The 24,062-nt window shown below is 43.0% G+C and overlaps 1 protein-coding gene across 5 annotated transcripts in view; it reads right to left on the minus strand.

The window, feature by feature from the left end:
* Positions 1 to 24,062, minus strand: part of LOC136011410 (VWFA and cache domain-containing protein 1) — a 155,415-nt gene that overhangs the window by 39,884 nt on the left and 91,469 nt on the right. For all 5 annotated transcript variants that reach the window (XM_065673140.1, XM_065673137.1, XM_065673136.1 and 2 more), the window contains exons 4-5: positions 12,691 to 12,797; positions 1,118 to 1,244 (exon numbers count right to left, since the gene is read on the minus strand). In XM_065673140.1, coding sequence (XP_065529212.1) covers positions 1,118 to 1,244; positions 12,691 to 12,797 — 234 coding nt within the window. The remainder of the gene's footprint in view (positions 1 to 1,117; positions 1,245 to 12,690; positions 12,798 to 24,062) is intronic.

Genomic DNA, 24,062 nt, shown 5'->3' on the forward strand with positions numbered 1-24,062 from the left:
TTAGTACCTAGAACTTATATAGGTCCTTTGATCTTCAAAGCACTTCAGTATTAACTAATTAATCCACGCAAACTATCCTTTGAAGTAAATATTAGCAAGAAGATATCCCTTATGTAGTCATGGAGAAACTGTGACCCAGAGTAAATGCTTTGGATGAAATCACCCATGGGTTGAGTGTCAAAACTATGATCAAGACTGGGGTACCCCCAGTTCTCACGTCTTCAGACCGCACCTTTCCACGACCACAGAAAACTTAATCAAGCCCAGACACTTCATGCTTTGATGACACAGAGAAGATAACATCTGTAAACATCTGATTGCTCAACGCTGATGGGTAACCAAACAGCTGCTCACTCTCTGAGCACTCAGCTACATGGAAACGTACCTGATGTGCTGATACAACCTTCACACACATTGATTAGCTGGTACAATTAGCTGTTGTGTGACCAGAGATACTAAAGCCACTGCACCTAGATGATTCCACCCTTGAGTCTTTTATCAGTCCCACAGCACTGACAGCAAAAGGCAGGGAAAAAAAATACTACCCTGCAACTGCTTTGCTTCATGCCCACCAAATAGAAACACTCCCTTGTGCAGGAAAACCCTGTCACCATTTGATCCTTTCTTCTACAGTTCTTTTTTACTAGAAAGTTTCCACTATTGCTGCTTCAGTACTATCCATGTTATGCCAATTGAACCTGGGGTGGAGACTGGGAAAATGCTCCTACCAATGCCCTTTCCAGTCTCTCATCCTTCTACCCCTCTCCCCAAAGCAACGAACCTGCCAAACCAGTAGAAACTGTGTTCGCTACTTTATTAACAGGGGTCAAGTATGAGTCAAATATAAGTTGAATTTCACCTGTGGGTTGACCTACAATTTACAAGTTGCTGCTATTTGCAACTTACTCCATTTGGGAGAAGTGAGAAACCTGCAGGTAACTTTATTTCATTTCAAAGTTTCTTAAAAGTGAATACTAGTGCTTTAAAAACCAAACCTGAGAAAACCCAAGGGACTCCACTAAAAGTTACTTATGGATGCTGTCATCCTGCAGAGCATAATGCCGAAATTAAATCAGTGCTTAAGGAATACAGTGAATTGTAAGGAGACAAATCCTACCTGCTGCGATGTTCATAGCTGCCTTTGCACCGGAACTTGTGGGCTGGGAAGACAGTGAAAATGCCTTCTTCTGAGCTGAAATACTGCCACTTAATTCCTGGGTTAGACTTCAGGTTGTCAGCAAGAACTGGAGGTTGGAGAAGGAAAATGAAAGATGAAGTAGAGTTACAAAGGGAGGTCAAACTGGAGGTACGTTTATCAGAGGCCTCTCTCATATATGCTTGGAGAAGAATAACCAGGGTCCCAACACAAAATACAAGTAGCTCTATTTGAGGACTGATAGAGCTTCACAAAGTTAAAATCTTTTGGAAACTTAACACTGCATTTGACAGGTTTTGTTTAATATAAGATGACAGTTCCTGAATCTCTGAAGTATAACTGGATCCCAGGAAGCCAAAGCAGGAGCAAGAAAGGAAGAGATTAAGGCAGTTATATGTAATATGCACATATACAAATATTACATGTGATGATAAACATATTGTCCACATAGTTTTCATAAAGAAAAACACCATAATATTAAAAAAATAATAAACATGTGTTCTTTATAGTGAAATAACACCAAAATATTCACTGAGTTTCCGGCTTACAGCTCAGTAACCAAATCTCTCAGCCTCCCCTATTCTAACATCTGTATAAAATGTCCACATGAGCATTTAGCATAAATAGTTTTACATGCAAATGTGGGTCAAGGAAAACTTCACTGTACAGAAACAGTTGAAAAGGTTAATAAAAACAAAAGGGAGAATCTTTCCTCTTTGTCCCTTGTGCTCTCTTATTAGTGCAGTGGGAGAAAGGCACAGCTCCCACGCCTGGGACTCCAAAATTTCTCCAAGTTTCTCATTATCCCTGTGCCATGATTAATTTAATGAGGCTGTGGACCCCTCAAGGCTTTCTTGTTAAGAGAAATAGCCACTCTTCAGGGAAAACACAGCATCTTCCCTCAAAGAGTTACGCAATAACCACACTCTCCACATGCCAGCTGGTAGGTGGTGGCTTTATGCTGCTTCCACCCATCCTCACCATGAGCATCTCCACCACGTTCCCATTTCAAGACCATAAAATACAGAGAGAATTATAACAACGGTTCTCAGCAGCTATATTGCAACTTCCCTCCAAGCCTCTCAGACTCTGTGGCAGGTGATCATTAGTTAGTCATTGCATGGACAAAAAGTGAAGAACAAAGAAGATAAGTGACATATTCCCAAGTGTTGCAGTCAAGCAGGAACGGAGCTCAGAACATAACCGTAGGGTACCAGTCTCAAACCTTTCTGTCATTTATAGGCTACATTCATTCTCTTTAAAATGTGCTTGTAATCTCTAAGGACTTCTTAACACAAACAATAAAAGCAATTCAAAAGCTACAGCTTAGTGATATGAACACAACTGATTACATTAGTAAAACCACAAAATACCACCAAAACCAACAACCAAAATAAAGCAGCTACCCCAGGGCCGAGACCATCTGCACTAATAAATTATAAAGTTATTTAATGCACCCAGCCAACAGCATGTACAGATATTGTGGATATCCCAACTATGTACAGATATTGCGGATATCCCAAGCACTCTGAGCCCAAGTGAGGACAAAGATGGTGTTGGAACCACCTGAGGCAGAGGTGGTATTTGGATTTCTGCTGCATAGAATCCCAGACCGGTTTGGGTTGGAAGGGACCTTAAAGCAGTTCCAACCCCTGCCACGGGCAGGGACCCCTTCCACTGGAGCAGCTTGCTCCAAGCCCCTGTGTCCAACCTGGCCTTGAGCACTGCCAGGGATGGGGCAGCCACAGCTTCTCTGGGCACCCTGTGCCAGCGCCTCAGCACCCTCACAGGGAAGAGCTTCTTTAAATGAAATGTCCTCACTGCCACTGGAGCATGCACCTTGACTGCTCTCCCTGCAAGCTAGAGACATGAAGGGATCGGAACTCATCCCATGCAAACACCAGCTTTGCCATGCCAGTGACTAAAGGCAGCCATAGGCTTGCTGAGGCTCTTAAAGCAAGAGGAAAATTGCTCCCAGGAGAAAGGGAACAGAAATACATTAGTATGGGAAGCCCAAACCCTCTCACCACCACAGCAGTAATAGTATTATATCCTATTTGGGGCCAATCATGATCTCTGCTTGCAACAAACTGAAAATAAAACTTGAATACCTTAGCATTATCTAAGATGGATCGTATCACCCTAAAATGCATTAAGTAAAAGGCATTTCCTTGCCATTTCTCCTTTCAGGTTCAATTACAAAAGTAGCCAGAACCGAGGGGAACTCTGATTTACAGATTTACAGTACTTCACCTTTTGCTGAGCATTAACTGCAAGCATTTCCCTTAGGATTGACCCTGAAAATAGGCCAAAGAGTTTCATCTCCTGGATCTCATTCATTATCAAATACGCCAATATTTGGGTTGGAAATCACCACAGGGCACATTTCAAACCACAGCCAGACATTTACAACAAAACATCCACATGGAGTATAGTCTAAGTTCAACATCCTCAACAGTTTAGCACTTACTCAAGTTTCCCTGTCTGGCTCTGGCCACGATGTTTCCTCCACATTCAGTTCAGCATAATTACCCTGCAGAAACCACTATCTTGGGTTTTTTCCCTTGCCTTTTCCCACAGTTTTTTGTATTTCCATAATGCCTCAAAGTCCCACTGGAAGTCCTGGTTGATCCCTGCTGGACTCTGTACAAAGATGCAGCTTTGCACAGTTGCAGCTTTGGAGAACTCAGTGCCTCAATGGACTGAAGAAGAAAGAAGAATGTGATACTGAAACGGTTGATGAAGGTTTTCCCAGTGCACTGATGACTCAGCTAGGAATCACCTCTCACTTTCTCATCCTTCTCCCAAAAACACCAACTCAACTCCAACAGAGATATCAAAGTTTGTATCTCCCCCTTTCCTGTGCACAGGTAAAACCAGGTTGGAGATGCTCTTGAGAGCAAGAATCTTTTGTCCCATCAATTTCAACACCTTCAAAGAAAACACACATGATCCTGTAACAAAGTGTCAAATTTCATAGAACCAAGGAATGGTTTGGGTTGGAAGAGACCTTAAAGCTCATCCAGTTCCAGCCCCCTGCCACAGGCAGGGATACCTTCCACTAGAGCAGCTTGCTCCAAACTCCTGTGTCCAACCTGGCCTTGAACACTGCCAGGGGTGGGGCAGCCACAGCTTGTGACTATTGTTTGTTTCACTCAAATTCCCCCTAAATTTCTCTCCTCCTTTTGTTTTCACACCTGATGTGATACCAGTTCAGCAGCACCATTTGTGATTGTACAAAGAGCAGGTTTCTCTCTCACAGACAATGGTTTCTGTGTAGCAGGGGCACAAAATCTCCGATTTAAGAACATGGCCAAATTTAGGTATCATGGAAAACTTTGTCAAAAATCAAACCAAAACTAACCCAGAGTTTCCAGCTTTTATAGCCGGGACTGCCAGAAATGCCTCTCTCCAAAGCACCCATCCACTTTTCCTTTCTGAAATCTGCTTGGGAAAACCCAGATTGATTTCTGAACTCACTGAGGGTTTGGCAGCCTGAACCTTTGGAGAATGTGCAGCACTGGCACTCACAGTCCATGAAAGCTCTCCTGCATGGGAGCATATGACACAGCTACAGCCATGGAAATCCAGGAAAGCATCTGATAACATTTTAAGCTGGAAAGAGAAACCTGGGGGGAAAAAATCCTTTAACAGTATCAAAACCTTGGAAACAATCAAAAAAGGAAAATCATAACCATTTACAAATGCTTTTTTAAACACTGTGCTTCAGCAGTGTGTGACAATCGGCATTATCCATTCTACTACAATACCAATAGCTGACAAAAGCTAATGCAAAGTACTTGGGATGTGGAGGTTATTCCTGGTCCAGATGTCCAGGTCTGGATGTCACAGGAGAGCCGCACAGCTCTATCATGTGATGGGCACAACGAAGTGAGTGAGCAAATCACTCAAGTGTTTTGGCTGTTCATTTAGGTGCAGGCACGGAGCACTGACAGACAGTCCAGCATGGGCTCTGAGTGCTTCTTCTGGACACTGGATTTTTCAGGAAGACATTGAGTCGTCAGATGGGGCTTGGAGCAAGCTTCTCTAGTGGAAAGTGTCCCTGCCCATGGCCAGGGTTGGGACTGGACAAGTTTTAAGGTCCCTTTCAACACAAAGCAGTCTGGGATTGGATGTCTCCTTTGATACCTTGCTGATGCAGGAGGTCTAGAGATACAGCTGAGGGAGACCCCACGGCCAGAGGGGTTCTGGTGGGCAGTAAATGCCTTTATATCTCTGCTGCTTGACGCTGCCAATTAGGCAACGACACAGACTTGGGTGACATCATCTAGTGTGAGGTGTCCCTGCCCATGGCAGAGGCAGTGGAATGATCCTAAGGTCCTTTCCAGCTCAAACTATTCTATGATACTATTATTCTATGATTCTATCTAACATTTAAATCCTGCTTTTTATTTGTAGCCACCGGGATTTCATAGATCTGGGGGTGAAGTGTGGCAGTTGTTTCGTATAAAGAGGTTGAATTTCTGCTATTTAAGGGGGGTTTATTGGTTACAGAACTTGAAAAATGTATTTTCTAATCAGACACATGAACACTCAGTTAAAGCCTGGATGAAAAAACTTGTCCAGTTTAATATAGTAATGATTTAACCCCCACAACTTTTAATTATAAACTCCCTTTTTTAATGATGTTGGTGAAATTCAAGATAAACTTCTCATTCCCACAAGGACACAGATTGTACTTATTTTCCCAGGAGAGTATCTGAATTTTAAAAGTGCTCATTTTCCCCATAAAACAACAGGTTTTGAACTTCAAACTCCCTCCTTACAGCCTCGGTGCCTCTCTCTGCTCCTCCTTCTTCTTAAAGAGTTCTGCTCATGTTTTCCTTCAGCCAGTGTGTTAGTTCATTAACGCCCTCCCCAGAGACCGCCAGTTTTATCATAACTCTTGGCTTTTTCCTTCTCTTTTTTCCCTTTCCTATGAGCACAGTAGACAATCTCCCAGCAGATAAGCCATGGCTAAGAAATACATACTTCTTCTCTAAGCGCACTCTTATTTTCCATCACTAAAGCTGTAAGAATGTCCTGCAGATATTTCCTGCCAGGACACCCAGCAGATGCTTTTTTTTAGCCTAACCTCACTTAGCCCAGACTTTCCACTCCCTCAGTCACTGGTCTGGGTTTGATTCCCACCTCCTCCTTCCGGCAAAGCCAGCCTCTGGAAAGGTTACGCAATCAAAAGACCCCCCAAAAACCCTACTGCAAGATGAGTTGCCTGCCTCACCTATAGCTAAGGGCTAAGTCTGTCAATTACACCCTTGGCAGCACCAGCAGAAATGTGTGCAGGGCATCTCACTGGCACCCACTTTCAGTCTCTGTATAGAATCATGGAATCCCAGACTGGTTTGGGTTGGAAGGGACCCTAAAGCTCATCCAGTTCCAACCCCTGCCACGGGCAGGGACCCCTTCCACTGGAGCAGCTTGCTCCAAGCCCCTGTGTCCAACCTGGCCTTGAGCACTGCCAGGGATGGGGCAGCCACAGCTTCTCTGGGCACCCTGTGCCAGCGCCTCAGCACCCTCACAGGGAAGAGCTTCTGCCTAAGAGCTCAGCTCAGTCTCCCCTCGGGCAGCTTCAAGCCATTTGACCTGTCCCTGCAGGCCCTTGTCCAAAGCCCGTCTCCAGCTTTCTTGTAGGCCTTGTATACTTGACCTGTGATTTACATTTTAACCCCAAAAGGAATGATCAGGTTCAGTGATTTTGCCAGTACAAGGTGGTTCCCATCTCCCTGTTCTAATACAAATGACAAAGTATTTTGTATTACTGAGTATGTGCAATGGATTTGCATTTCTAAATGAGCATCACCACTAAATAAAGACCCAGCCTTGATATCACACTACTTGGAGGAAGCCAAGAACCCAAGTCCTGTGAACTCATACATCTTAGTGGAATCCCTTAATTCCAGACACAAACTGGGGATATAAATGGTCAAATGGGAGCTGCCCATGAGCTGTTTCCAAGTCACTCCGAAACCTCTGTCCCCTCTTACAATGCGGCACCATCTGACCCCAGATTCTGCTGCCGACAGAAGCTGGAAAGTATTAATATGAGAACATCTGAAATGATCATTCTCTCTAATTATAAATATCTCACAAGGCAAAAAGGACTTTTAGAAAGAAAGCCCTATGTGATAGAGTTTATAAACTTCAAAGGGAATGCGATATGATAACACTTAGCACTTCTAGATACCACTTTCCATCTTCAAAGCATATTCAAATCATTAACTAATTGATCTTCAAAGAACAGCACAGTCAGTGGGAATAAAAAAGGGAACTACTGAACATAATTGCTCATTATAAAAGTGTTCCTTACAGTTCTCTCCTTTAGCATTACATTTATTGAGCTGCAGACCCCATGTCTGAGCCTGCAAAAAAGGAGAAGTGTCATTTCCTGTGCCATGCACATACTGCAGCTCTTCTCTGACAAGTATCGCCATTAAAGATAACCATCATGGAGATACTTTAGTGCTCCCCAGAAACAACAGCAGAAAGCAAATGTGTTCATTCTGCAAGTAGATACATTCTCTAACTCTCCAGACCTCCAAATGTGGTCCAGGCTTTCCTGAGTCAAACTGGCTCCTGCATTTTCACCAGAAATAAAAGCGTTTGTAGCTCAAACCCAATTAAAATTCTGCTGATGGCACGAGCCAGGATGGAGCCCAGCTCCCTCCCTGGGACTTCTTTTGACTCTGAAGGGGAAAGAAGAAAAACACCCTTTCAATTTAAGGAATGAGCCCAGCTTTCTTGATTAAAAGGATTTGCAAGCGAGGCATTAACTTCTTTGCTCAAATACCTCCCAACTATTGTAACACACTCAAACTAGCAGTATAAAATACAGCACTATAAGGAACATGACCAAAGCACTCCACATTTTAAGTGATCAACACCTCAAATAAGGCACAGAGAAAATTTATTGAGCAACTTGGTAGAATCTCTGCATATCACTGAAGAAGGGCATCTGCTAAAGCTGCCTGGTTTGAAACAGGCATTTCAGTGCTTTGAAGGATGAGAAGGAGAAAGATTTAGTGGTTCCTTATTTATTTAAAAGGAAAAAAAACTGAAGGAATCTGGTAACATAATGCACTGGCTCTAGGTTAGTTTTTGTCATCTAATAAATAAAGGACTACTCATCCCAGTGAGGACATATCTCTTAGACTAACTAACCAAAGCCTGTGATTCCATCTGAACAATAAAGACTCTCCTTAACTAGTTTGTAGTAATGGCTAAAAGGAATCCAAATGAAAAACTCAAGTCAAGATGAAACAAAACCTTCTTAAGATATTAAAAAGTCACCTGATATCAAGAAAAGAAAGTGGCAAAGCATCACTTTTTAAGAGACATATGCATCTATTTCTTTTTTTTCCTCCCTTCCCCAAGATCAATGTTTATTGTCTTTTTATGTTATAAAAAAAAAAAAAAATCCATTAGAAAACTGCAAAAACACCCCTCAAATTCTTTATTATAGAAAGTTTCATGAGCTACACTTACCCTTCCTAACACATTGTTCAGCCCAGAAGCTGACGTTGGTATCTACACTGAGGGCTCTCCCCAGTCCCGCTCATGTGGCTTGGCTGGAGTCTGCGGTGCAAATTCCATTCCCTTCCAACACCTCCAAGCTCCCCACTCTGATCCCACTTTCTTACTCTGGGCCAAGATTAACATTGAAAGAATTGAGATCGAGGGCAAACAGAGCAGAGTTTAAATTTGTGTTTTGCTGAGAGCTTTTTATAGGCCGGATTATGTAAACTGCAAAATTCATGTGGGAAAAGAGATACTCACGGGAATTAGGGGTTTTCTTAACAGCAACAATGAAAAATGATCAGCTCATCTGCAAAGATAATCTGGTTGCACAGGGAAGCTGCTGCTGACCCATCCCTGGCAGTGTCCAAGGCCAGGCTGTATGGGGCTTGGAGCAAGCTGCTGCAGTGGAAGGTGTCCCTGCCCATGGCAGAGGCTTGGAACTGGAGGAGCTTTACGGTCCCTTTCAACCCAAACCGGGCTGGGATTCTGGGCTTCTATGGACAGTCAAGGCTGTTTTTTGAAACTGGAAAAACTAGGGGAGCTCCTGTTTCTGGGCTGGAGGAGCAGAGGCCTTTCAAAACCCTCTCTGTTGGCTCCTCTCCAACACTCTGTATCCAATGGGAAAGATGGCATAACACGATTTTTGGGAAGCTGTGGCTCCCCATCCTGCCTCTAAATCTAAACAAAGAAAGCAAGGCAGGAGAGAAAAAACACCATCAAAACACTCAGATTTACTAAGAACTCTCAGGCTTTTTAAAGCAGAAAATTCAGGCTGAGGTGGAGTCTGAATCCAAGGTGCAACAGGTATTTCTCACTAGCTCTGTGTGAGGGCACTTATAAAAGAAGTAATAAATACATGAGATTTGGGGAAATTTTTTCTTCTTTGATCTTTATCCTCTTTTCAGAGGGATTTTAGTTAAGAGCAATGAATACACACATGTGAATTCATTGAGAAACAGGTTCTGTGCAGAGAGAGTGCTCTGTCCTAAGTGTATCCCTGTAGGAAAGTGATTCACAAAACCAGGTCACTGCAGAGCTAAGAAAACATAAAGACTTTGGAGAGACAGATGACATTAAGTGCTCTTTAAAACCATTTCTAACCTGACAGCCATCTTCGCAGCTGTAAGGATGCTGCTGCACTGACAGCACTGTCCTTCTAACCAAAACTGCTTCCCAATCTATAAACAGATCAATCTGTCTCAAGCCAACTATTGTCTCAGCCCACGAATTCCTTTGGGCACAGACTGCTGTTCTGGCACAACAGGTCATGGCCCTTGACTACATAAGCAACCACTACAGATACCACCAACACAATACCTCCACCCACAACACAAACACCCGGCCTCCTGCCCCTAACCAGGTTATTCCAAAACCCAAATACTCCTGCAGTGATACAGGGACACTGCTTTGGACATGGGCAATGGCCAGCTCCACATCAGCATTATTCTGCTCAACCTTTCCAGCAGCAGCCTTTCCCTGAAGCCACATCAGTCTCCTGTTTCTGCGGCTGGAGTGGTGAAGATTATGTAGCTTAGATGTTCTCAGCTGAGGACCACAGAAATGTCATCTTGCAGACTTTCAAGCACCTTCACACAAGGATGAAAGGAATCATAGAATGGTCTCAGCACCCTCACAGGGAAGAGCTTCTGCCTAAGAGCTCAGCTCAGTCTCCCCTCGGGCAGGTTCAAGCCATTCCCCTTGGCCTGTCCCTACAGGCCCTTGTCCCAAGCCCCTCTCCAGGTTCCCTGCAGCCCCTTTAGGCACTGGAGCTGCTCTAAGGTCTCCCCTTCAGGAGCCTTCTCTTCTCCAGGCTGCCCCAGCCCAGCTCTCTCAGCCTGGCTCCAGAGCAGAGCTGCTCCAGCCCTCGCAGCAGCTCCATGGCCTCCTCTGCCCTCGCTCCAGCAGCTCCACGTCCCTCTTGTGCTGCTGCCCCAGAGCTGGATCAGGGCTGCAGGGGGGGTCTCCCCAGAGCACAGCAGAGGGGCAGGATCCCCTCCCTGAGCTGCTGCTCATGCTCTGTGGGTGCAGCCCAGCACATGCAGGGGTTCTGGGCGCAAGCACACAGTGAAGCCGGGTCATGGGGAGCTTCTCACCCAGCACCTCCAGGAGTAATGTTATTCATTGTAGAAAACTCATTTCACTAGATGAGTACCAAGTACCAACTTTTGTTTCTCAAATAGACCTTCTTCCATCTCATTCTTCTGCAACAATACACTCCTTCTATTGCATTTCTCTGTTACAGGCATTTCCTCACTAACAAAAAACCTCCCCCAAAGGCTGTGTTTCTGAGAGCTGCTAACAGGAAAGCTTGGAGGAGACTCTGCTGTCAATATATCCTGAAGCACTTCCCTGTTCCTACTAGCAGTCCAATTCCCTGTTCTCCTCTGCTGCTCTGTTCTGCCAATGCCATTTGCTGAAGACACTCCTTTTATCAGGAAGCTTTCCAGCCGGAGGCAAGGGAAGAGGAGGCGACTCAAGTCTCACTGTGGAGCCCGGACAACACGAAGCTTGAACATGCCTCTGTGAGAACTCAAACCAGAAATGTATGAAATGTTTAAAGGAAACTGCAGTTTATTTGTTTCCCACCACTCAAGACGGATTATTTCTGTAATCCTTTTTTTACATCCATCTTCTGCAGAAGAAAAATAATGGGTTTTAACGAAATAAAAACCATTAATTCATTCAATGCTTTGCTTTTGTCAGTGTCTGAAAACTTGCTTTCAAAATTTATTTTGATTAAACAACAGCTGTATGTGATTTTAAACACTATTTTAATAAAAAGAAGTTGTTTTCTTGAGATTTTTAATAGAAATATAGCTTATGAGTAAAACAAAGCCCAGCAAACCCTAGGAAGTGAACAAAGACTGCCTAGCTTTAGGATAGAAAAACTACGCAAGTTATAGTGATGAGATGTACATCAGGAAACCAGCTTGTCTGGCCAGCACCTGCATTCAAGATGTGGCATACAGTGGATGGGATGGAAAGGAACCTGCAGGGGCTGTTCATTTTGCTTTTTGTTTGTACTTTTTTAGATTTCATAAATATCCAGAAAGCAAAGCTGCAAGAAGGGACACAGAAAGGGAGGCTTGAGAGGAATCTGGGCTTCTTTCATCCTACTTATTGCAAAATATGCAAATGCTGTGTGCAGGGTGAGAGTGGAATGGCAGTTCTGCCCGTTCATCAGGTACGTTACAAACAATGAATCAGGATTTTATTCCAAAAGATGCACCAATATTAAACCAATAATTAAAATAATTGAGCAAGCTGCTGCAGTGGAAGGTGTCCCTGCCCATGGGAGGGGTTGGAGCTGGGTGAGCTTTAAGGTCCCTTCAACCCAAACAATTCCATGAATCTAAATTCTCAATCCATGTATTAATTCAAACAGAAAGAACACCTGGCTGCACCAGAGGACCAAAAGCTGAATTTTTCAGGAATAAGTCATGTATTTTGGTCCATATTTCTATCTCTTTAAGCGTGTTACGCAAATGCACTGAGTGTCGAGATGGAAATGCCCTGACAAGACAAAGAAAGGAAGTATTTCAGGATGTCCTTATATTTTGTAGCTTTTGCATATCGCTGCAAACACAGCCTCACATTAGCTGAACTGAGCTAAGAAGATCAGAGCAACTTCTCTGCACAGCCCCTTCAGCAGCTGACACTACAGATGCCAAAGCAGACAGGCCGAGGAAAGAAAGTGCCTTAGAATAAAAGAAAGGAGAAGAAATAAAAAGTGCATAAACCACAACAGAATTATCCATGGTAGGCTGGAATAAAATCTTCATGACGTTTTCATAAAGTACTTAGACTAAGGGCATTACTTTAGGTATCATCTCTCCATCATGAGATCTCAAATTAAGAGCAGTGTGACAGTTTGAAAGAGAAAGAAAAGCTTGTTGCTATGGCAATCAATGCTAATTCCCTATGCCAAGGAAATGTTCAAGTGTGCTGGAAAAAAAGACCCCTACACCAGAGGAAAAAAGCAGAACTCTACAACTTACCAGAATTTAAGTCACGTCCAGGATTGAAGGCCCTGCTGTTGACAGTAGTAGACAGTCTATCACAGCTGATAGTTCGAGAAACATTGGTGTTGAAATTCCCATCAAATCTGAAATGACAACGCCAGGATTAGCAATCTAACATTATCTATTCAACCTACAGAGTGGTTACAATGGAAATATATCATTTGGAATTTCAATGACAAACAATTACTTTGGAAATTCCAACATTATATATATTTAAAGGGTCCAGGGAAAACTGTGAACACCAAAACTATGGGGGATAAGCTCATCTTGGCTGTATTTGCCCTATACAATGGTATGTTGCGTTTTCCTCCACCATATTCTCTGAAAGATAGGATCATAAGGGAGTAGTGGTCTTTCATCTGGATTCAGGTTCCAGCTTGGGAAATGTGCACAGCATCCAGGCCTGCCATGAAGGAGTGTTTCCTCCTGCTGCTGAACCAAACTTTCTTGCTAGAGACTCTCTCACAAGCACCATCATTTCATCTTCCATTTTTAAAAGCTGTATTCCCAGTGTCTTGCATGAAGAGGATTTCCTCTTCGTGTCTTTACAACAAAGATCTAACAGAGCAATTGTAAACCTGTTTTCTAGCCCAAAACTTGAGGATTTACATTCCAAACAGCAGAAGGAACTTGACAGCCTGAAGTTTTGTTACATTTTGGTTTGGTTAAATAATTCAAATGCTTTCATAACTCCAATGAAAAAGTTATTACAGCATAATAGTTCTGCTGACAATAAAATATAATTAAACCAATGCCTTACCAGAACAGAACTAAAAAGAGGTTTAAAGAGTTATAAATAACTGGAAACACTTCTGAAGCTTTCAAGGACTCAAATGCAGTTTTGTACTATTTAGGACAATTTTACTTGTTAATATTTTAGTGACCTTGAACATTTTGATATTTGACTTCTGGCATGAGTATTCTAGTACTTAGAAAAACTACTTACTTCCTATCAAAGAAACTTTCTACTATCAACCTACTCCTCAGCAATGACAACAAACCACAGGCGAGGTCTGCATAACATCCCACTCTGGATGAGGAGCCTTTCTGGCATGAAAGCTGATAGGAAATGAGTCTTGGAAAGAAACTGAGTGGAGTAGGGGTTTGTTAAATACTGTCAGCACTAAAACAGTAAATTACAAAAAGAACCCCAGCTGCATCAAAAGATATCAACAAAATTACTTCAAAATTACAGCACATCCATCACAAGCTTACATATACCACTCACCCAGTGCCATTCTAATGCTATTTTGCTCTATGTACATTATATTTGTGCCTAAGGTTCTTTTTTTCATAGAATCATAGAATCACAGGGTAGTTTGGGTTGGAAAAGACCTCCAGATCACCCAGTTCCAACCCCTGCCATGGGCAGGGACCCCTTCCACTGGAGCAGCTTGCTCCAAGCCCCTGTGCCCAACCTGGCCTTGAGCACTGCCAGGGATGGGGCAGCCACAGCTTCTCTGCGCACCCTGTGCCAGCGCCTCAGCACCCTCACAGGGAAGAGCTTCTGCCTAAGATCTGATCTAAGTCGACCCTCACCCACATGTATAGACTATCACATAGTGGAGCCCCAAAATATTGCAAGCAAAAGCAGTATGAAAAACAAGAACCATTCCTTTGGATGAAGATTTTGATTAAGAAACAGGAACCAGTAAATTGCAATTACTGCAACAAATATGGTGCCCAATAAGGATGGAAAAACACCGATTTGTTTGTTTTTTTCCTTACAGAGTGCCTGCTGTAAGGGCTGGGGTTTGTAGGCATGAACAGACAATAAAACAAAGCACTTCTAAATCATCCCCTTATAACAACAATTAGCAGAAACAAAAACCACAGACAGATGGAATTGGTTACACAAGGAAATTTCAAGTTATGACCACAGGAAGCAAGCCTTTTTAAGCAAACCGAAGTGCTCCTAATCCAATATATTTTCCTAAGCCAAATACAAAATAATTTCTTTCTATAGGAACATAGCTGCAGCAGCCCCAGTCCAGATGCAGGATTTGCTGAGAGCCTCCATCTCTCAGTTCATGGGGTCCCCTCACACGAGATGTAGGAAAACCTTTTGCAACTTAGAAGCGAAAACTAAGAACAAGAAAAATCTTTGCTAAGTAGGCTTAAGATCACCACCTCTGTAAGTGACTGCACCCACTTCCAGAAATATTAGCATTCTGGTACCACACATGCTCCTGAGAGGAACGCTGGAGCTCACTGTGAGCAGCGCTGCTATTACATCCACAGGCCACAAGTTCGCCTTTTGTTCATGATTCCTGCCAATATAACCATATTCTAGGTTGAACTAATGTTATTTCTGCTGAAAGCAGAGGTTTAACTTCCACTATAAAATGAAGAACACAGCACAGCCTGCTCACAGGTTTAGGAATATGCCCTTGAAGGATAGAAGTCATTTCATAGAATCATAGAATGGTTTAGAAGGGACCTTAAAGTTCATCCAATTCCAACCCCCTGCCATGGGCAGGGACACCTTCCACTAGAGCAGGGTGCTCCAAGCCCCTCTGCCCAACCTGGCCTTGAGCACTGCCAGGGATGGGGCAGCCACAGCTTCTCCGGGCACCCTGTGCATTATCCTCATTCTTCACGGCAAGGAAAAGAGAGAAAATGGGTGGACAAAGGTCTCCTGTCCTCTTGATCAGACCCTACCACCATCAGGTTGTAAGATGAGGAAGGGATGCTATGTCAGACACCAAAAGCAGCCAAACCTTGGTGTTGCAGGCTCATCCAGTCTGTCGGGAGTTGCTTGTTGAAATCATTGGCAACCTGCTCTCTGAGAACTCCCCAAAGTCATCTCCATTGAGGAAAAGCCTTGACTTTTCACTTGCACACAGTTCTCAGATCAAGGCTATGGCTTTTCCTATCCCCATTAAAATGCAACCACTTCAAAAACCTACAGCTGCTACCAAGCAAGCAAAAATGTTGTTGAGTTTCTGTTGGCTAAGGAATCTCCAGACTAAGACTGATTGATAAAGGATGGGTTTCACCAAAAACATGTTTAGCTTTGGGCAAACCCAGATGGAGAAGAGCTATAGTCTGAAAATTAAACATCTCCATGCTAAAGAAAGATTCCAAGCCATGCTGAAGAACTAACTCTTAGGAAAAAATAATGACTTTTCAGGATGTTAGCTAACCATCCCAGTACTCCTATCCAAATCTATTAGTGATGGCAACAACATACCTTGCTAGCCACTAACATTATTCATGTCTCAGAACACAGGCAGTAAATGATGAAGTTTAATTCAAAATCATCTGGAATCTTCCTCTGCTTTGATTTTATTTTGTGCCAAAAGTTACTGCTCACACTCAGTGACATGCACACCCAGACATGCAGTTCCCACACCACCAAAACTACTTGCTTCCCCTTACCTGGCAGAGGAGTTGTATGTATCTTGATTTAAAACGACGAGTGAATTGCTACACCGCTTCTTCCTACACACAAAGCTGCCAAGTGGAATTTCAGGTCTCTCAGCCATGACCGATATTAACCTGGGGTTTCAAGCAGAGGAACACCAGGTCCAACTCTGGCATGCCTTCTAGAAAGGCAAAAATAAAGCTGACACCCTCAACTGCCCCACTACGGGCGCTTGTGCAGTCCCAAACTGATTGCCACAGGCCAAGGGCATCTGTGTTCCAGCTATAAACTCCCTATTTACACTGCAGGTTTTACTGGAGCATATTGAAGTATTTTAATGCAAAACTCCACAAAGTCCTCCAGTCTTTCTCACTAAGCAAGTATTACATTACCCAGCAGGTAAATATAGACATGGATGCCCAAATAATCTGTAGCAGAGCTGGAAAAGGAAAGCAAAAATTTACAGCAGCTCAGCCCACCCTTCCTTTCTCTTCCTACAGCACACAAGTAGCAAAAGTGGAATACAGTGAAAGGGAAAATGATCTAAATAAAATATGCAGAAGAAGAATTCTTCTAACCTTGGTAAATTAAAAAACACCCTCAGACAGACCTGTCGGCCTAGAGCAAGGACTGCTCCAGGCTGAGCTATGGGGGATGTCTACATCAAATCTCTTTTTGGGTGCAGTTTGCCTTAAAACTGACTTTTACACCTTGCAGTGGGGTGTGTTTTTAAAGTGTGACTGGGTCCATGACACAAGGACTTTGGGAAGAGACCAGCTCCCATTGCAATTGTATGTTCTCAGAAAACCAAGACCAGAAACTGGGCAAAGGCAGCACTGTGGCAAACTAACATTGCAATATTTGCATCCTTTTAATCACACTGTAGAATTTTCCATGTGCTTCTTTTGGGTGCCTCTAAGTTGTTTCAGTTAAGAATGTGCTATTAACCTACTTGGCAATCTTCACCATCAAAACAACACCTGGAAGTAAAGTCTCAACAGTGCTGTGTGGCGTTACCAGTCAATGCTCACATTCCTGGCTGTGACTACTGGTTTTACCTTCCTTATGATGTATTTATACATTGCCTGCTTTCCACACAAGTTTTACCCACACAGATCTCCCCATGGCTTTCGTTGGAAGAAGTTAAAAAGCCCAGAACTTCAATATGTAAAGATTTAGCAGACAACCATTGATCACCATCCTTCCTCTGTACAAAGGAGATGGATTTTTTACTAGAGCTCCTACTTTTGCCAGCAGCAAGACTACAAGGCAGATGATAACAGCAATGGCTGATGAGATCTCCACTGGGATTAGACCCAAAATGTTCTATGTTGTAACACCATAACCAACACTTAGGAAGTCCTCCAGAATCCTGACCACAAAATCACACCAAACCCTGTATTTTGATATTAATTATGTTTGGTACTTACTTAAATGGGAGGGAAAAACCAACATTGGCTGAAATTCAGTGTCAAGACAGGCCCCCTCGCTCCATCCCCATTTCCCTGCCTCTCTCTAAAACGCCCTTCCTTCTGGATTCACTTTAATGAAGAACCGATCGAAACTGCATCCCGAGGGAGCAAACAGAACTGCGACTCCCACTTTGATCTCTTCCCCAAGGAGAAACGCGCTCCCTGCCTAGCTTGCAAGATGTTCATTTGATTGACGTTAGCTCTGATGTGCAAACTGCTTTGAACTTCAGACATTAAATTCCCATCAGGCTGCACTCATTTTTATTCTCCTTCAACGGGATTTACAAGCAGGAGATCAGCGAGCGTAGAAGATAAAATACATTTGCAGAAGCTTTGAATCTGACATCAAAACAGGGCTCAAGTGAGCTCCAATTGGATTTTGTTTGGCCTGAATTTACAGTGTAAATCAACCTCTTTTGCACAGTTTTAGTTTAGGGGAAAAAATGAAGGAGTTGCATATAAAAATGACACTTGAGCAGCTACTGAGGGGGTTTCATTGTTTTAACATTCATTCCTTTCACTCCCTTTCCACCCATACAAATTTAAAGCTGATTTTAGTATGCAAATGAAATTACGGAAGTTCATTGGAAATTCAGGATTTCCTTTGAAATTCAAGACTTTCACTCCTATTTTACATAAACACTGAAATATTCCCACTGCATCTAAACAGAATGCGGGAAAACAACGCTTTTAGGAATAGATTTAACAATCAAAAAGCCACTGGTGATTCAGCTCACTGGTTTCTTCTGGCAAGGCAGAGAAGTTGCTTCAATTATTTCAACTACTGCTTGAAACAGTCCAAGTATACTTAGACATAAAGAAAGTGTATTACTGGAAGGAGGGCTGCAACCCAGTAACACAAACTATTCCAAAGCCCACTATTTCACAAGGAATTTGGACACATTTACGATGTAAAAGCAACAGTCCAAGAGAGCAATTTCCTAAATACCTGCTGCAGTTTATGGACAGAAGAAGGTCATGCCAAGACCAGCACTTACACACACTCCCCACATTTTCTAGCAACCCACATGCATTACTGTAGCCTGATACTCTGCAAGAACAGCAAATACATCTTAAATTTCACCTAGTGCGGCCCACCCACTTCTCCTTTGGAAGTGCAGCTCTTCAGATATTGCGGCAACTGAAGGGACGGAATGGGATTCCCGTTATCTCCCACTTAACTGCTCCAGAGAGGAAAGATAAACACAGAAAGAGCAGCGATAAAACTGAACAGCATTAGCAAATATTTAACCATCTGTTTAAAAAAGGAGAAAAGCAGAGCACTTCTGAAGGCGATATTGCAGGCAGGGAGTAAATGATTTTCAAATATAGGTTTGTAAACTCACTTAGTCAAACAGATCTATTAATGTTTGTAACACAACACTGCCAAGAAGCATGTTTTACCAACAAATATTTCTCCATTCCATCTCCTTTCACAAATTTAGATAAATGCATTCCCTAAGCTCTTATCAGCGCAGTTAAATAAAGAACAGGAATAGATTTCAGTCTGGAGAAGAGAAGGCTCTGGGGAGACCTTAGAGCAGCTCCAGTGCCTAAAGGGGCTGCAGGAAACCTGGAGAGGGGCTTCGGACAAGGGCCTGTAGGGACAGGCCAAGGGGAATGGCTTGAACCTGCCCGAGGGGAGACTGAGCTGAGCTCTTAGGCAGAAGCTCTTCCCTGTGAGGGTGCTGAGGCGCTGGCACAGGGTGCCCAGAGAAGCTGTGGCTGCCCCATCCCTGGCAGTGCTCAAGGCCAGGTTGGACACAGGAGTTTGGAGCAAGCTGCTCCAGTGGAAGGTGTCCTTGCCATGGCAGAGGTTGGAACTGGGTGAGCTTTAAGGTCCTTTCCAATTCTAGGATTCTATGATTTCCAGCATTCTGGAAATGTTCTGATTTTCCTCTCAAACATACGTTTGAGAGGAAGCAGAAGCAATAGCACTGATGAATGGCAATATGTGTGGTTTTTTTGGAGACCCGTGTCAACTTCTCATGAAAACCAGCAGTGGAATTCATTTCCATTCCCCAGGGTCGAGGCAAAGAGAACGGGATGTTTCTACCAGCACACACGTGTATTCATGCCCCATCTGCAGGTGCAGCGTTATCAGGGGACCATGGCTGGTCACACCATGCTACTCCTTGCAGCAGCAAGGCACACAGGGCAGGTTCCAGCTAAGCCCTTCTCTCCCTGCCCAGGTCCCAGCAGCAGGCAACTCAAGGAAACCATTGCCTACCTTCTTTTAGAGGCACTCAAGGACGTGAAATGCTGTAGCATATCAGAGCATGATGGGTTTTTAAACTGGACAGAAATGGAAGAGAATCAAGAATGGGTTAGGGAAGAATTTTTTGTCTCCCTTTAAAAGCTTCATCTCTGCGGTTTTTTGTTGGAAAAGCTGCACAGGCAGCTATGTGTTTCCTCACAAATGCATCCGAGTAAGAGGTTATAAACTCTTTTTTCGGTAGACTTTGATTTTTGTGATTTTCTTTCATCTGCAAATACTCGGTATAAAACATCTATTTGATCTACATGTTGCCATCTAGTTCAACATCATCTTTATCAAGAAAGTTATCTCAGCTGTCATTCACAAGTCAGACCACACAGGCCTGCAGAGTTACAACACCACCGAAGCTAATGCTTCCAAATCTGTCCCAAAACCCATGCCTTTAGTCTTTAGACACTTTCCACAGCTAACAGGTATTCCATAAATTCCTGCTAGAGATGCAGAGAAGCTGCAGGTGCTCAGTATTTCTGATAAAAAAACACTGCTTGTGCTTTCCCTACCCTCTTGCTGACACTCTTCTATAGCCCCATTTCCACCCCACACACATCAGGTCATTTCAGTTCCAAGACTTCCTAAAGACCTACTGAGGGCTTTCCTGGGAATGAAGCATCTCAGGCACGACAAACAGGAGACACCCTCCTGTGCACAAAGGTACTTATCCTCTTAGGAAGGAAGATACATTAATTAAAACATTGTCTTGTAAATAACCACACAATCCACTCATGATAGGGAATGTCTGGAGACAGCATGAGATCTGTTTCTCATGGCTTCTTCATCAGCCATTATTAGTGAGGAAAACACAAAGCCTTATTTTTCCAGCAGGGATTTCCTTAAGGATTAGAATCACTCAACATCCATTTTTCTTATCTCCCATCAGTTTATCCATCCATTTTGCTAAGAGCCCAGAGCACTTTATCCATATTAACTCTGTCTCACTGGAGCAATCCATCTTCTCAACTGCTGCGGGCACTTCCTCAAGGCAGCACACAGCCCTCAGGAAAGGAGCAAGTCTTTGGGCTCTGACCCCATGGACACAAATAAAGCCTGGATGGTAGGGCAGATACCGGATCCTCGTACCATCCACTTCCAAGCTTGCCTGAGAGCTATCCTCTCTGATGACTCCTATCAACTGTTGCCTCTCCATTACCATCATGGTTTTTCCATTCCCAACCCTTGACTAAGCAGAACTGAAAATGCAAAATGCTGTATCTGAAGAAAGGAACAGAAAAACTAAAGAAAACCACATAGCCCCTGCTCCACTGCTCCAATTTAGCAGTCCACCTCTACTTAGCAGTACTTGCATGTATACTTATGCATATGACTAATTCCCATTCAGATGAGCACGTATTTGAATGCTTTGGTAAACCAGATGAGCAGAAGCATATGATGAAATGTTTGCTGAATTAAGGTCTATGGAAAAGCCCCTTGCCAAAACCACTCAACAGCCACCAACTGCACTGCCTCCTCAAGTTGGGTTTGAATGCTCTGATTTAGTTATTTTCACTGCTTTTCAAAACAAGGCAGTTCCATTGCACAAACCTACCTTGGTGGGGAGAACAAATACATGACTGTTAGTACTTAAACCAGTTTAGGTCAGTATATGCTGGGTACAACAAAGAAGCAAAAGCACAGGCTGTTAATTTTAGTTCAGAACTAGTCACTACAGACTGGAACCACAGTCATAGAACCCTGGAATGGTTTGTGTTGGAAAGGACCTTAAAGCTCATCCAGTTCCAACCCCTGCCACGGGCAGGGACCCCTTCCACTGGAGCAGCTTGCTCCAAGCCCCTGTGTCCAACCTGGCCTTGAGCACTGCCAGGGATGGGGCAGCCACAGCTCCTCTCACAGGGAGGAATTTTTTCCAGTCATATGGAATCTCACTCATTTGGGCTCCTCACCACATAATGGCAATGCAATAAACGCTGCTTTCCCTATCATGTCTCACTACTCAACTAAACGAGCAATTGAAGTGCCAGGTTTATTTTACATCCCAGTTTGTGCTTTGTTAGTTCTATTTCGTATAATTAATTTATAGTTCCCAGGTGTGGTTTATCTCAAGCAACATGGCAAAGTACCTTCAAATCTAATGCTCAGATTTTCAAGGTAAATGCAAGCAAACACAAGGCAACATATTGGTAATTTTAACGGTAACAACAAATCTAGTCTAAAGATACCAAACCACTAAAACAACCCTCAATAAACCTTTCTCTACACAATAGTTCATCATCTCCTTCCAAAGTAATTTTTCCAAAGCCAATCCAGACTTGCTGCATTCCCGACACAATGTAAAAGGCTGATGGAAGAATCACCTCAGAGTATGAAATGCCCTCATATTTTCAAACATGACCATGCATTTAGATGCTGATCACCATAAACAGCCTTAAATATTGTGGGACTGGCCTTTGTATCTATGTTAAAAATATACCCTGAGGATAAGATGCTTCTGATACTGTTCTTGCACCAAATGTTTACTCAAGTAAAGAGGCCACATGATGAAACACCTCCCTGCACAAAGAAAGAGAATACACAGAATGAAGGAGCTGTAACACAAATGTTTCACAACCCTCCTGAAAGAAAAGCCAGAGCCCTAAGGACACACGCATTTTTAAGGTACAATCTAAAGCAAAGTGTCTCCTGGATGTGGCAAATAGCACAGACAAATCCATGTCTTTTTAATGCGTCCTGTTTTATAGCAGCAGCTAATACATGCTCTAAACCAAACTATTATAATTATTGTTGCTCTAACACCAGTGCTCTCCTGCCCGGTACTAACACACATCTTTTAAGCACCAAGGACAAGCTGTCACCAATAGTAGCACATCTAACTCAACTTCTCACCAGTGCAGGCCTCCTCAAAGCCAGACCAAGTGAGCCCAAAAATTAAAGGTGGAAGAGTTCAAATAAATCAAGCCTTCAAAATATGGTTAAAATATGCAGGTGGGAGATACTTGTGTTTCCAAAATGATTCCTCAATCAATGTTCGAACACTCACGTGTGTATTCCAGTCCCCAAAATCTGACTGCTGGCTATATCTTTCCCTTTTAACCAGGCCTTGAGGTGCCCAAGGGGGATCCTGAGGAGCATGCAAGCTTTTCATTTCAATGGAAAGCTTCTGCTTAAGAAGAAGGTTATCTCATTTTGAGATTTCTATTAAAAACTAATCCCTCTCTTGGAGAGACAGGGAGACAAGGACAGGTTTTGAGGTAGCTCTAACAGCGGAACTGGCTTTTCAGGAACAGCCACTTTCTGCCCGTGTGAACTGTTTTAGTTTCCCCTTTAGCAGGCTGTGTCAAATGTAAGACCCAACAACACCACTTTGGGTATCAACATTGGCTTTCTTCCCTCGACATTTTAACCAGTATGGAGATTCTTCCAGAAGGGAGGTGCTACAGTGAAGGAAAAAGAAAGGAAGAACAGCAGAAGGGGGAGAAACAACTGAAATGATGGCAGAAGCACTTAAACAAATCAGGCAATTAATAAAACACGGTGCTAGTATCCTGGAAGTGAAGTTTCTAAAGGAAAACACGGTTTTACGTTCTTTGTACGACTTGCAGACAATTCCCTGAAGACAGGAGTGGGTATATTCCCAATGGTCACATAAGCCACCATTCTCAACCACAGGTACTCAACCAGGCATTGCCAAAGTGCTGCTCAAAAGATCCTGCAGACTGACAGACTGGTCTGGTAACCACTTAAGCAGATTTAGTATTATCAATCCAACCAACTAAATAATAAGAATAAAATTCTCAGTATTTATATGATAATATTATATTAATATATATTATTATATTATATTCATATACAATAATACTACATTATATTCTAATAATGGATAATATAGTCTGATATAATATATAATATATAAGAATATATTGTATTATTATATTATGTTAATAGTATTTATATTCTCTTCATTAGGGACCGTAGTGACAGGACAAGGGGTAACAGGTTCAAACTTAAACAGAGGAAGTTTAGATTGGATATAAGGAAGAAGTTCTTTACTGTGAGGGTGGTGAGGCACTGGAATGGGTTGCCCAGGAAAGCTATGAATGCCCCATCCCTGGCAGTGTTCAAGGCCGGGCTGGAGAGAGCCTTGGGTGACCTGGTTTAGTGTGAGGTGTCCTGCCTATGGCAGGGGGGTTGGAACTGGGTGATCTTAAGGTCCTGTCCAACCCTAACTATTCTATGATTCTATGATTCTATATTGTAATGCCTGAATGAGGAGCTCTGC

This window comes from Lathamus discolor, chromosome 3, assembly GCF_037157495.1.
Source record: "Lathamus discolor isolate bLatDis1 chromosome 3, bLatDis1.hap1, whole genome shotgun sequence".
NCBI lineage: Eukaryota > Metazoa > Chordata > Aves > Psittaciformes > Psittacidae > Lathamus > Lathamus discolor.